At 37.8% G+C, this 13,789-nt stretch overlaps 1 protein-coding gene across 1 annotated transcript in view; it reads right to left on the reverse strand.

Annotated features, from left to right (window-relative positions):
• The window catches only part of LOC129752090 (uncharacterized), a 138,098-nt gene that overhangs the window by 14,255 nt on the left and 110,054 nt on the right, over positions 1 to 13,789 (reverse strand). Inside the window, exons 4-7 of the mRNA XM_055747884.1 lie at positions 10,284 to 11,258; positions 6,729 to 6,766; positions 991 to 1,421; positions 698 to 931 (exon numbers count right to left, since the gene is read on the reverse strand). Coding sequence (XP_055603859.1) covers positions 698 to 931; positions 991 to 1,421; positions 6,729 to 6,766; positions 10,284 to 11,258 — 1,678 coding nt within the window. The remainder of the gene's footprint in view (positions 1 to 697; positions 932 to 990; positions 1,422 to 6,728; positions 6,767 to 10,283; positions 11,259 to 13,789) is intronic.

The raw sequence follows: 13,789 nt of genomic DNA on the forward strand, positions 1-13,789 counted from the left end.
TCCGATAACGCATCAAAACTACACTATAAGGGGTAGCGCCAAATGAGTGTGTACAGATTTTTTTTCCGAAACAAGTTTTTCGATTTTTTTTTTCTTAGACTAGAGATAGGTAGCAGAAAATGTATGTTGTAGCTGAATATGCTGAATGATTTCTAAAATTATAAAGTTTGTTCAAATCGGTTGAGTAACAAGAGATAAATGGAGATTTTAAGCGAGGAGTTTCAAATAAACACTCAAGGTATTATTAAGAAGTTTTTTTGTCTAGGCTCTTAGGGTGCGTCCATGAAAAGTTATGATGCAAAATTAAAGATTTCATGAAAACATTGAGGGACCCAGAAGATTTTTTTTTATTTGGATGCGCCTGAATAAAAATACTAGCCGTCAAACTTCCAATATATACGGTTAAACTGCGAATATTTTTTTTCTTTGATTTCTTTTATTTCTGATACTAGAAACCTGCAACCTGACTTAAATTAAGGATCAAGAATCGATCAAAAACTAACTATAACTTAGACTTATGAATTTTCTAACTTCTAAATGCCATAGCACAGAAATATAGATCTGAACTAAATATGTCACCGGACTGCAAAGTCAGGATACCCTTTCAATGAATTTTTAAAACTTTTGCCTGTTTTTGAATGAAATTCATTATTTTTTTTTTTTTAAATGGAAAATAAAAAAAATAAGCTGAACTTACCAACGGGCTTAGCTTCGGCGATCGAATTTTCCTTCTCGGGTGAGTGCACCTGAACACTATCGCTATCTCCACTGGTGCTTGTGGCTCCCTCTTCCTCTCCAACATTTTCCTCTTCCTCCTTCTTCTTGGTTATCTTATCCTCGCTCTCCTTGCCCTTGAAGCCGGGGAACGAAGTGATCTTGTACGTCGTCTTCTTCTTGTCTCCCTTCTCCGCCGGCGATTGGTCGTATTCTGCTACGAGAGAAATAGGGTTGTTTTAAGAATAAATAACTTAAGAATTGTTAGGATCTTACTATCGAAAAGGAACTTAATAGCATCGTTATCGTCTTCCTGTTGTTGAATTTGGGCCAACTTCTGGGCGGCTACTCCGAGCTTCTCCAGATTTTCGGTGTAGACCTTCTTCTGATCCCCGGAAAGTTTGCCCGACTTCTTGACCTGTTCCTGGAGCGTCACCAGCGATGCGGCCGCCTTCTGGATGTTCAGCAGATAGTCCCCAAAGGATTGATCCGACGCCTTGATTTCCTCGTCCTCGGCCAGAATCTCCTCGTTGTTCTTCAGATCGTCTACGAGCTGATGGACTTTTAGTTCCATTTCATCATCTTCACCACGAAGGATTTTGCTCACCACTGTTCCATCGGAGTTCTTCCGGATCTCCAGGATTTGTCCTCGGGCTCCCCCATAGAAGGGCAGTTTCAACACGTCCGTCGCCTGGCGATGTTCCGGTCTGCAACGAGAAAGGTGTGTGTGTGTGGGGTGGGAGGAAGCAACCGGAAGGAGAGGGTTTTTGCCGAGGACATTGAGGTTGTGGTGCGAGGAAAATCGAGAGAAAAAGAAACAAGGTCAACACTGAAACCAACGGAAGCACGAGGGTGATGGATTGATTGACAACGTAAAGGTCAAGGTCGTGTTTCCAAGCATCATGTGATGAAACACGTAACCGACGTGGGTAACAAGCTCATTGAGTGGGTCACAAAGTTTGCAACAGTGAAATGGCGCGCGAAGGTGAAATAGAAAGGGAGAAGTAAAAAAAAAGCCGGAGAAAACTGCATCGTGATTTGCATACTCATTAGTGTCGGAAGGTGTGTATTGAGATATACCCAGTGTGTTACACGTTCGGGTTTAGTCAGGTTTTGTGGGACGTTTATGGACTGGTGTGGTTCAATGGGTGTCGCATTTATGTTCATATGAGGTATGTTTGTATGTTTGAATGTACAGTTAACCAAGTAGTAAAGACCTAGAAAATGAAATGGCGTTCAGGTCACGTCTTGGATTGCAACAAAACGGGTTAACCGGTCAGTTTTGATTGTGTATGGGGGCGCTTGCTTTAAGCTACTAGGGCTACCATAGTTTAATTGTAAGTCCATGTTGATCTGTTATTTTTGGTCAAGTTCGTCATATGGATGATTTTCGGGATTATAACGAATAAATAAACTATACTTGAAAAGGAAAAAAAACCAACAAAATTTTGCTAGGGATTTGATTAGTACAAAATTTATAGTTTTGGGAACTTGATTAGTACAAAATTTATAGTTTTGGGAACCTGATTAGTACAAAATTTATAGTTTTGGGAACCTGGTAATGTAACTCAAATATGTTTTTTACTCAAATATGTTTTTTAGACATTATTCACCTACAACACTTCAGATTTCCGTTATTTAAAGTCTGAGAAAAATCTGAAAAAACATGCTTTATGAAAAAAGACTGTAGATCAGCTATGGAATGCTTAAAAAATTTCTCTTTGTGTGCAAGAAAGCTGAAGTTAGAAGCTATACATTGCACATGAGGATATATTTTTTTTCAAATCATGACCACTAGACTGCCTCAAATTTGTATAAGAAATTTCAAGCTTATGAAATGTTATGCACTGCAGGCTTAAATTGATCCTAAGCCTAGTACAAGGTCTCATGACAAATTTGGGCCAGATCGGATCACGGGCAGGGGTCGCTCAACGAGCCTAATGTTTGTATGGGATTTTGAGAAATTTCGTTTGGGAGGAACATGAGAATCTAGTTTTTCATGAATAACTTTGGTCCCCTTCGGCCGATTTGAAACGGGTTTTCTTAAAGCATCTTATGACAAATATTTCATCCGAAGACTGCATTTCGATTTGACTTATGATAAAAAAAAGTTATTAAACTTTGAAATTGGGGTAACTTTTTTCAGGGTTATATTCATCACTGTTAATGCTGCGTCAAAATGTTCGAAACAGTGTCACTCAATAGTGATGAATATCACCCTTAAAAAAGATAACTATTTTTTTAGGTTCAATTCAAAATTTGTGTCCTAACTTGAATCGGAATGCAGTCTTCAGATGAAATATTTTTCATAGTTTAGACTTAAAAAAAAATTTTCAAAAGAAATCAGCCGAAGGGGACCAAAGTTCTTCATGAAAAACTGGATTTTCGTGTTTTTCCCGAAAAAATGTACCAAAATCCCAGACAATTTAGGCTCGTTGGGGTTGCTCAACGCGATCCGATCAGGCTCAAATTTTGGCATGAAACCTTGTACTAGGCCTAGGATCAATTTAAGCCTGCAGCGCATAACTATTTCTGATGTCGGGTCATTGGGGGCACTCTAATGACCACAAACAATCTAAAAAAGTGATGTGAGAAATCTTGAGTTTGTTTTGATTAGGTCGTAAGAACCATTATAAACAAAATTGAGTTATTGACTGCAGACGATTTATAAACATGTATTCTACGTAGGATAAAAACTTGGTTTCATTTAGGCAATGAATAACTTTAACATTATGATTTGAATTTAAGACGTATAATGATTTTCTGAATTTCGAGTGCAATTGGTTTTAACGACCTTTTGTGTTGCACTGATTTGCAGTGCATGCAGAAGGTCGCTAAAAAAAAGTTTGGCGAATTGGTTGATCGGTTCTTTTGCATTTTCGCAGAAAATGCTCAGTGGTTATTGGAATTTTGTGAAAACTGATAGTAACTCGAACGAAATTCGTTTGAAGTGGTTTGAATAAGAGTGACTAAAGCTATCTTAGTATCCCGAACGTCTCAAATTTGTTGTTGGGTAAGTAAATCAAGCATACTTTTAACTAACTGAGAAATTAGTCTTCTTTTCTATACCAACAGATGCACCCCAAATCTTTGTTAGCGTTGGATAGGTTTACGTTGTTCTTGATCGTACAGCGGAATTACGGGATTCACAGGTAATACCCAGCAGTGTCCAATCCAGTAGAAACAAACCTGGGATGGATAGTCCCGCGCACTACACCAGTGCAAGGAACCTTCAAGTGGACAATTCCTAGTAATATGTGTGCTTACGGTTGTTTTTAAAACAACTTCAGAAGGAAAAGATGAGTTTTGAACCAATGCAGTCGTGTTGCATGATAGCATTCATCAATTTGCAAAAGGACGTTGGCGCCAATCAATCAATGCAGAAGGTTGTAAGTACACATTGACTAATAATAACAAAACTAATACCCATATCAAATACACAGGCTTATTCATCATCTATTTTTAGGTTGGCCACCAAATTTTCATACACTTTTGAACGATAGTTTCAAAACTAGAATTAAAAAGGTGTTTCGAAACTTGTACAGCGATTTTCTCGAAACTAGTTGAGTGGCTCATACGACCTAATCAAAACAAACTCTAGAAATGTACTTTTCAATAAAGGAACCAAAATTGTTTAATTTATACCAGAAAAATTTCGAAAAATGGTCTGAAATTTCGACGTAATGTGGACGTTTGGAAGAATTTTCAAAGGTAGCGGTTTTTCAAAGTTTTTGTCAATTTGCAATTTCTCAGATTATTTGCACTTAAATTCAACTTTGCACTAGATTTTGAGTGTATTCAAGCAAGATTTTCGCAAAATAAACCGATTCTAGTGGTGTAATTACATTAGCGCTGAAATATTTACACAAATATGATAAGAAAAAAAGTGACATACTCTCTTCAAGTCAGCTTTCTTGGACACTAAGAAAATTTTTTTGAGCATTTTGTAGCTGATCTACAGGGCCCGGACATTCAGCCTAAGGCCGATAGGCCGAAAGATGTTAGCCCAAATGGATTAAAAGGCCGACGGATGTTTGGCCGAATATGACAATAGGCCGAATAAGACATTAGGCCGAAGGTTATCTGGCCGAAGGGATGTTAAGCCGAATGATCAATAGGCCGAATGGTCAATAGGCCGAATGGTCGTATGTCCGAAAGATCGTAAGGCTGAAAGGTCATAAGGCCGAATGGATGCTAGGCCGAAAGGTCGTTAGGCCGAATGGTCATTAGCCCGAATGGTCGTCAGGCCGAACGGATGCTAGGCAAAAAGGTCGTTAGCCTGAATGGCCATTAAACCGAATGGTCATTAGGCCGAATGGTTGTTAGGCTGAATTATCGCTGGGCCGAATTTATGCTAGGTATAAAAGACATATTATGGCTTTTTTGCATGTTAGGCCGATCGACAGTTAGCCTGAATGGTCGATAGACCGAATAGTCATCAGGCCGAATGGTCATAGGGCCGGTTGACACTCCAGGGACTATAACGGGTTTAAATTTATTGCTCATCAAACGTAAATATTCGAAATAATGTATTAATTACATAATCGTTTTGATGCGAATTCAGTTTCCGAACAATTTTATACTGTTGTGAATTAATGTTCCCTTTTATCTTAGCTTGGAGTTTGATATTTTCAATTTTGTTTCGGCAACTAGAGTTCTAGATTTTTATTTCAATTCTGTTCTTATAAACCACATAATTCCAAAGAACGGGGGGACAGGAAACTGAGAAGAGATATAAACTTTTTAAGTGACTTTGAAGCGAATTTCCAAAAACCACTCTGATAAGGGTACAATGAACCCTGTAGTCCTAACAGGAGGTGTTTGCAGGATCCCGAAGAAGCTTCAGAGGGTTTATACTGTTGCAATTTCTGCAGAGTTCCTGTCAAGTAATTGTAAATTCTGGAAAGGCTTCATAACGTTCTGTTGGAACTCCGTGAACGTCCAAATATATTTTTGTATGTTTTTGGGTTTTCTTAAGAGGCCATGAGAAAAGATTCACAATTCCTGGAGAATTCCTGAGGTTTCTCCAGGAACAACCGAAAAACTTCTGAAAGGAGTCTAAGCAGGAGTGTAAGGGGACAGATTTAGAAGAGTTGTTGGGCATTATTTCGCAGTTTCGCAGTTACTTGAGCGGAAGGAAATTCACTGTTAGATCGGCGGATTCGTATTTCAGACAGTTCCCTGTCACATCAGGGGTTTCACAAGGAAGCTGTCTTGAACCGCTTGTTTTTCTATTTAATTTTAATGACGCTCTTCTTCTGCTTGAAGGACCGAAGCTAGCCTACACCGATGATCTGAAATTGTTCAACGTAATTAATGGCCCAGAGGACACTGTTTCATTGCGAAAATTACTCCACATTTTTTTCCACGTCGAGCCGCCACTCGAATTTTATTTGTCTCCGATATGTTGGCGTCGAGAATTGACTATTCTTCGCTTTTGGAATCGATTAAACTAAGCGTTCGACCTTGAGGACTACGAAACCGGAATTTACAGCTCTACACGCCCCTTCGTCAGAACAACTATGGAGCTAATAATGCACTGATTGGCATAATCAGGACTTTCAACCATTATTCCGAACATTTTGATTTTTATGCATCGAGGGATCTATTTATAAGAAGAATTTTTACTGCGTCTTTAATGTAGTTTGTTCAATTTTTAATTTATATAAAAGATTAAACTAATTGGTTTTTCATTCATTTAATGATTGGAATCAACATGTGATCCGTTGATATGTTAACAAATTAATAAACAAATTTTGAAATGCACCTAAAGGAACCCTGCAAACAACCTGAGGAGACTCTAGAGGTTTCTTAAGAGGACTTTGTAGAGTTATGGACCGGCTTCTTCGATTCTCTTGATTTTTTCTTTTTTTTTTGTAGCCTGGTTATGGAAGGGACTCTGGAAAGTTCCTTATAGACTATTGAGCAGTTTCTGTAGAAACTTTATAGACTTTCAGTGGGTATTCTTTAAAGGATTTGAGAAGAAATTTGAAGGTCCTGAATTCTTGATATACTCCGAGAATGTTCTGGACAGTGGGACCTTGAGAAGTTCCTAGAAGAAATTCATAAGGGACACCGAAGAGTTTTGAGAGGTTCGAGAGAAGTTGCTTAATAGGCGCTGGAGAGTACGTGTTGAGTATTTGAAGGGTTCTGTGAAGACTTTTGACTTTTCCTATGAGTATAATGGAAGCTTTTTGAGTATACTCCAAAGAATTTTGACAAGTCTCTAAAAATTTTATGGGAACTCCAAAAAGTTCTAGAAGGGGCTCTAGACATTTTATGAAAGGTCTTAGAAGAGTTTCTTAGAGAACAATGTGCAATCTTTGGACAGTTCTAGTGGATATTATTCGAACCTAAAGAGATAAATGAAGTGCAGCAGATCGTGGCCTAGAAAATAGCGTGCTTGTCTTCTAAGTCAATGGTCATAAGATCGAATCACGGTCGTGAAATAACCTAGCAGTGCTAGGTTATTTCACGACCGTGATTCGATCTTATGACCATTGACTTAGAAGACAAGCACGCTATTTTCTAGGCCACGATCTGCTGCACTTCATTTATCTCTTTAGGTTCGAATAATATCCACTAGAACTGCACAGGCTGCTAAATATCAGTCAATATCGTTCCATCTGACCAACGTCTAGTAGTCAATGTTATCGAAAGAATATCAAAGTCGTCTACCAGTTGAATGACCAAGCTACAATGTCAGTCAGGCAGCAATGTCAATATTGAATGACATTTTTGCACTCCACTCGACCCACACGTATGATCGACTTTTCATTTCATTTTCTGACTGAGTTTGGATGGACTTTACGTTATAAGTTACGCAACAGTTGAAAAAATGTAATTGTTGGCTGTAAGAAGAAAAAAAGTCACAGCAAGCATGATGTCGTTCATTCAACTTGGTCATGACATGGTAAGCTTATGTCGCTGACCAAAAATCAGTATCGCATGACATAGACATTCTAAGCAGTATCAAAGTCGGCTGACATTGGTTGTCTGACACTGATAATTTGCAGGTCTGCCTAGCACTCATAGCATGAAGAAAGTTGGCGCTTTTAGCATTATTGAAACTTTAGCCGGGTATACCTTGGAATTGTACGCCTCAATGATGCATGTGGATGGATCTTTTCAAGGGAACTTACCCAGTGAACATTTTGGTCTGTATATTTCAGTTGTTTCTGAGATATACACACTTTTGTACAATCTGAAAAAGTTGTATAGAATATTCTATACGAGCCTGTACGTACCAAAGACGAAGCAATATACGGACCAAATTTAGCTCATTTTGAAAATATAAAACTTTATATTGCGTTTTCCGAAATTTGATAGCAACTTTGCTATGCACAAAATCTTAGGATTGTACAACTTACAACTTTCTATTGCCTGTCTTATAATTTGATTACAATTTCCTTTTGCAGGTAGGCTAAGGTTTGTGCAACTTTCTACACCATTTAATACAATTTATTGTTACTGTATCCCAAAGCAATTATATTTTTCCCTTATAACGATTTTACTATGAATCGCCGTGAACATAAATACAATAGAATTTAATGTTTACTGCGAAAAAAAATGAACCATATACATACAACTTCATCTATACCTTCCCTCAATCTCGAACTCACAACGATCTGATGCCTATCCTTCGATACTTACTCGGCGCCATTTCATGTTGATACAAACAAGCAAATTTGTTCATGTACAGTTGAATATTCCGTTTAAAAATCAGTTAATCGTATAAAATACCACTGACTGCATCATTTTGGACTCCAAATCTGTACTGTACTGTTAAACGATTCGACAATCTGCAATACATAGATGTTGTCAGTGTTTGAATGACAAGTACGAATAGATTGTTTAAATTCGATTATACGATGTTTTCACAATTACTGTACGACCTTTCATGGAAATAATATGTCATCTTAGATCGCAAACATGAAAGATTGCTTAGTTGTACAGTAGGATTAAATATTGAGCTTTACACAATTCTACTGCGATTCAAAACAACTTTATTGATCATTCTATACGATTAACAAAATGTTATCGTATATAATGAACTATACAAACCATAAACGATAAAATATAACTTGGTTTAGCTAGAACATGATGTTTATGCAATTCCAATCAAGGCTGGATGCTTATACATACAATCTAAAATGAACACTACTTTAAGATTTCTGGTTATCTGGTTAGACTGCACTTGGAGATCCTAACTAGATAGGTGAGTGCTTGTAGTGCTACCGGTAAACAACTGCAACTTCAACCAATAGTGCAGGGGTGTCAAGTAGCATAGCAAAGTAAAAATAGTAAAGCGGGGTAGTACCACAAAAGATCAACAAAACTTAAAAAAATTGACCCCTGGAGATTTCCCGAAAGAGCTCTAGAAAGAGTCAAAAAGACCCTTAACATTTCCTAAATTGACTCTAGAGACAGTTCCAAAAGAAACTCTAGTTGGCTCTGTAGTGTTCTTGACTCCGGAAAGTTCCTGATGCCACTCAGAAAAGATCCTGAAGAAACACTACCAAGTTTAGGAGCAGACTCTAGGGAGTTTTAGCAAATATTCTGAAGATGAACCTGAAGAGGCATTTGACGTTTCTGAAGAAACTCTGAAGGGTTCTGGAGGAAGCTATGGGAAGTTTTTAAAGATGTATCAAATGTGCCTCATAAAATTCTTCAGAGCTCCTGCTACGGCGACTCTAAAGAGTTCTGAAAAGTACTCTTAAGTTCCTATGAGAACTGTGGAAAGTTTTGAGGCTCTTAAAGGTTCCTGAGGGAATTTCGAAAAAAATTTTAGAGAGCTAGAAAACACTGGTTAAGTAAATTCAAAAAACAAAACTTCTCCAGAGGTTATCCTTAAGATTGGACCACAGAATACAGCTTATCTTCTCAAAGGCACTCTGGAGTAATCAAATCTAATGTTTTGAGTATGTTTTGGTACATTTTCTTTGTACTCAAGCGGAAATTGCGGTTTCAAGTCCCTGCCGGTGAGCCGTTGTATCTTTTTCGAGAAATTTATGATATTAACGGCTCATTTTCTTTCTTTCTTTTTGAAAATGCACTCAGGAGTACTTTTTGGAGGAATTTCTTCTATCCTAATGGAACAGGGGTGCCCCTGTTAGGGGGCTGTAACGTTTCCTTATCAGTTTCAAGGGATAGTTTTCGAGTGTCTATTTTGACCTCTTACTGACTGTCTTCATATTCGAATTTTCAATGTATGTGATTGCGTGTTACTTGATGTATTGTAAATTTGCCATGTTTAAATGTTCTTTATTCTGATGTTCCTAATCTCTAACTGTGTTTGTGGAAAACGTCGAAACAATTGCGTAAGTCCCGACCTTAGTTTTGGATATTTCCACAGTCGATGGGTGTAGTTGTGGATGTCTTAAAAGTCAATGTCTCAAATAAATCGTTCGTTTGGTAACCCTAGTCGCTTGTCGTGTGTGCTGTGAGTTTTCATCGTTAGAAGCGAAATAACCGCAACACTGTGTTTGTTTACACTATGTACAAATGGTGATTTTATTGGTTTGTCTTTTCCTTTCTACTGCTAATTTATCACGGTTCAGCTATTTTACATAGTCCACTATCAGATCCGCTTGGGCGTGTGCCTTCCCATTCGCCCCCACGATGGCGACCGATTGGGGTCGAAATAGAATCTTGGTGGAGCTGCCTTTCTTTAGGATTGCGTGTGACACTGGTGTGGATATGGCGGTTCCTCCATTTCCGGACACGGCCCGGGAATTCGGTTCCAGAATGAGGGAGGCCTCGTCTCGGTTGTCCGTTAGGGGGATTCCGTAGAAGGGAATGCTATCGGTTAGGACTGGAATGACCGGGACCCTTGGGATCGGTTGATCGGCGGCTGTTGAACCCGTTGCCGTCACTAGCACTTGTTGAGCTGGTGTTGTATCAGCTATTAGCTTAGCTGGAGCTGGTCGGACTGTTTGACTCACTGGTTTTACAGGTTTTGTAGTTGTTGGTTTACTTTTTAAGGTGGTTACTGGCTTTACTTTGATCGGAACCGGATACTGTAGTTTCGTTGGTGCCAATTGAATCTTCTGTATCTTGAATCGCTTGTCCGATTGTTGCAGTGCCTGAATGTAGGGAGCACTCATAATTCGTTTCGGCTTCTTCTGAGATCGTTGAGGGCTTATCGAACGTAATGGCCCACTAGTCAATTTGATCATTCTAGTTGCTGACGCCTTTGGAACAACCGGACGAAATCCACTAGACTGGGTCAAAGCTGAACTTTGCGGAGCGATTGGCCGGAAGCCTCCATCAGTCAGTTTAATCGGATTTTGTGTCATCTGTACCGGGGTAGTTGCCTGGCTAGGGATTGGACTGGTGCTCAGGACTCGTGGAACACGTCCAAATGGGTGCGGTGCAAAGGCACTGCTAGGGATCAGCTGAACCGGAACTTCGCCGAGGCCACCGCCATAATATCCGGGACTTTGTTGTCCATAAGGGAAAATGGTTCCCATTTGTTGTGGGTGGTAGTTCAGGTTAACATTGGAACCGGGAGCTAGCAGGTAGGGTGAGGGAAACGATTGAAGCTGGTGGTATGGGAAGAAGCTTTTGGGTGCGGGTGGGAAAAAGGAAAGAAAACAATAGCCGAAATTACTAGACGTATGATCTTTCGACCGATTGGGCAGGTGGTTAGAAACGTTACACGATTACCGTTTTCCTACTAAGTAGCAGCCACGAGAGGTTACGCACGTGTTTTGATTTTGTTTTTAGTTAGCCGAGGACAATCGATGATGAGCTGTTAAAGTTTGATATGAAATTAGAAATCCCTTTCTTTTGGCATGCAAATTTCTTACATATGGTACATACCGGAATCAATCATAATATCGATATTATTTTCATTTTTTATTGAAATCTTAGCATACGAAAGTACAATAGGTATTATAATGAAACTAAACATGCTGGTTTCCTCGAGAGATCCTAACACTAATACTGACAAAATAGTAAGAAATCTATCTGTGTAATTTTCTTGGCAGGCACTGAGGGAGATTATATATCGATCTTAGAATAACAATTTTCAAGTTGATTTGATAACTTTTTAGGAGTTCTGAAATGAAGAGAAGAAATACATGGAAAAAGGTAAAAAGACAAACACAATATAAGCAACTGAGACAGCATTTCTTGATTATTTTGTGCACATCGTGGCCCAAATTAGAAATGGTGAAATAATTTTTCACTGAACAAAATTACATTAAAATTTACAGTATTGTTTAAATGACACATTTTTCCTTTACAAAATTAAATCTGTTGTATGACTCAATTTGATGAAAAATAAACTTTTCGAAAAATCCTTCCGGTGACTTAGATATCATCACACGTTTATAGCTACTGAATCATATAGATGTCTGATCATTTTAAATGTTTTATGAAAAAAAATCTTGGCAAATTTTGAAAAAAAATGTACTACAGAAGTGTGTTGAATGTGTTGATTCCTCACTGAAAATTTTGAATAAGAGATACTGTTAGATGAAATCTTCAATTTTGAATTTTTAAACCATTGAAAGTTTACAAACTTTTCAATTTTTTTAAATTGATAACATGAAAAAGCTTCAAACCTTAATTCAGAGGAATTTCTTCTTTTTTGAAATACCTTGAGAACCAACAGAAATCTCGCATTCGCAAAAAATCAAAGGAGAACCTTCAATTTGGAACGACCTAGATATTAGACAAGACCAAATCGTTTTTCCAAGACTACGAGTAGGGCACACATAATTAACTCATAAACATACCATTGAAGGAGGAGCCGTCCTGAATTGTGAACACTGCAACTGGTTATCTTGGGTGATTGTTTTCGAGGAATCGAATGGAGGCTTTTTGAGCCACCGCACGCTTCGAAAAATGGAGTTATGACTTAACTTGAGATTAAAAACAGTCATAACTCCATTTTTCAATGAGTGCGGTGGCTTAAAAAGCCTCTATTCCATTCCTCAAAAAAAAAAAAAAAAAATAACACAAGATAGGTCTTCAAAATTAATTGAAAAATATAGGGGCATCGAGGGTAAAATCAGTCAAAACTCAATTTTTTGTTGCGTGTGGTATCTCAAACAGTATTCATTCTATTCTTTGAAAAAAAAAATCACATAAAGAAGTTTATTTTAGTTCAAATTTTTGTAGTTCGAACCAGTGTTTTGCAGAATTCTTTACGAAATATAGGAGAATTTGGGGTTAAATGGCTCTATATTTCCGTTTGCAAGCTCGTGCGGTGTCGGAAAACATACCCGATCGATTTTTATAAGCATTTTTTTCCATTGTGCAACGTGGCAGTTGGCGATCAATTATTTAAAAACTTATCCGGAACAACTGTGTTCGATGTTTACTCTTGGGCTCGAACTCACTAACATCGGCTTAGGATGCAACGGACTTGTCAACTGAGCTATTTCACAAGCCTTCTTTTTGGCTGAAATAAAAAAAAAACTAAAAATATCAGTTGTTAAAATTTGCCAATATTCACCTGTACAGTCCTGAATTCAAAACTACAAGTAAATAGGTAAATAGGTTTTTCAGTTTCTATTTTTTTTTATAGTTCAATGCATTGATATTTATAAATTATATTTAAAAATCTTTAAATTATAGCGTAGAGCTTATCATGGTCTACCCGAAATATTTCTTTCTTTCTAGGGTAAGCATTCCAGATTGTTCGATTTTAGTCGGGCTTACCCAGATTTCCAAAGTTATAAATTAGGCAATGTCCGGTCCGGTTCGGTTGTCCGGATATCGAGAAAAACAGCCCAGATTTTGCCCGGTTTTTCTCAATTTTAACAACAAAACTCAAATTTAACAAAATTTATTATTTTTGGGTCGAATAAAGTGAAATAAATTCGCATATATTTTTTTTAGTTACAAGATATGCTTTTAAGAGGTTGATGATCCTTGGTAGAAATAAAATTTAATAAGTTTATTTTTCACCTTTTTGCGTTTTTTTTTTTTGGAAAAGATGTGAATTTTGACTGGATGTTGCCCGGTTTTTTAGTTTAAAACTTTGAAACGGATTTCTCAGGATTTTGGATAGAAATGCACGGATTTGTAAGCCCTTAGTTAGTCTATGGCCGCCTGTTTAGAA

This window comes from Uranotaenia lowii, chromosome 3, assembly GCF_029784155.1.
Source record: "Uranotaenia lowii strain MFRU-FL chromosome 3, ASM2978415v1, whole genome shotgun sequence".
Classification (NCBI taxonomy): domain Eukaryota; kingdom Metazoa; phylum Arthropoda; class Insecta; order Diptera; family Culicidae; genus Uranotaenia; species Uranotaenia lowii.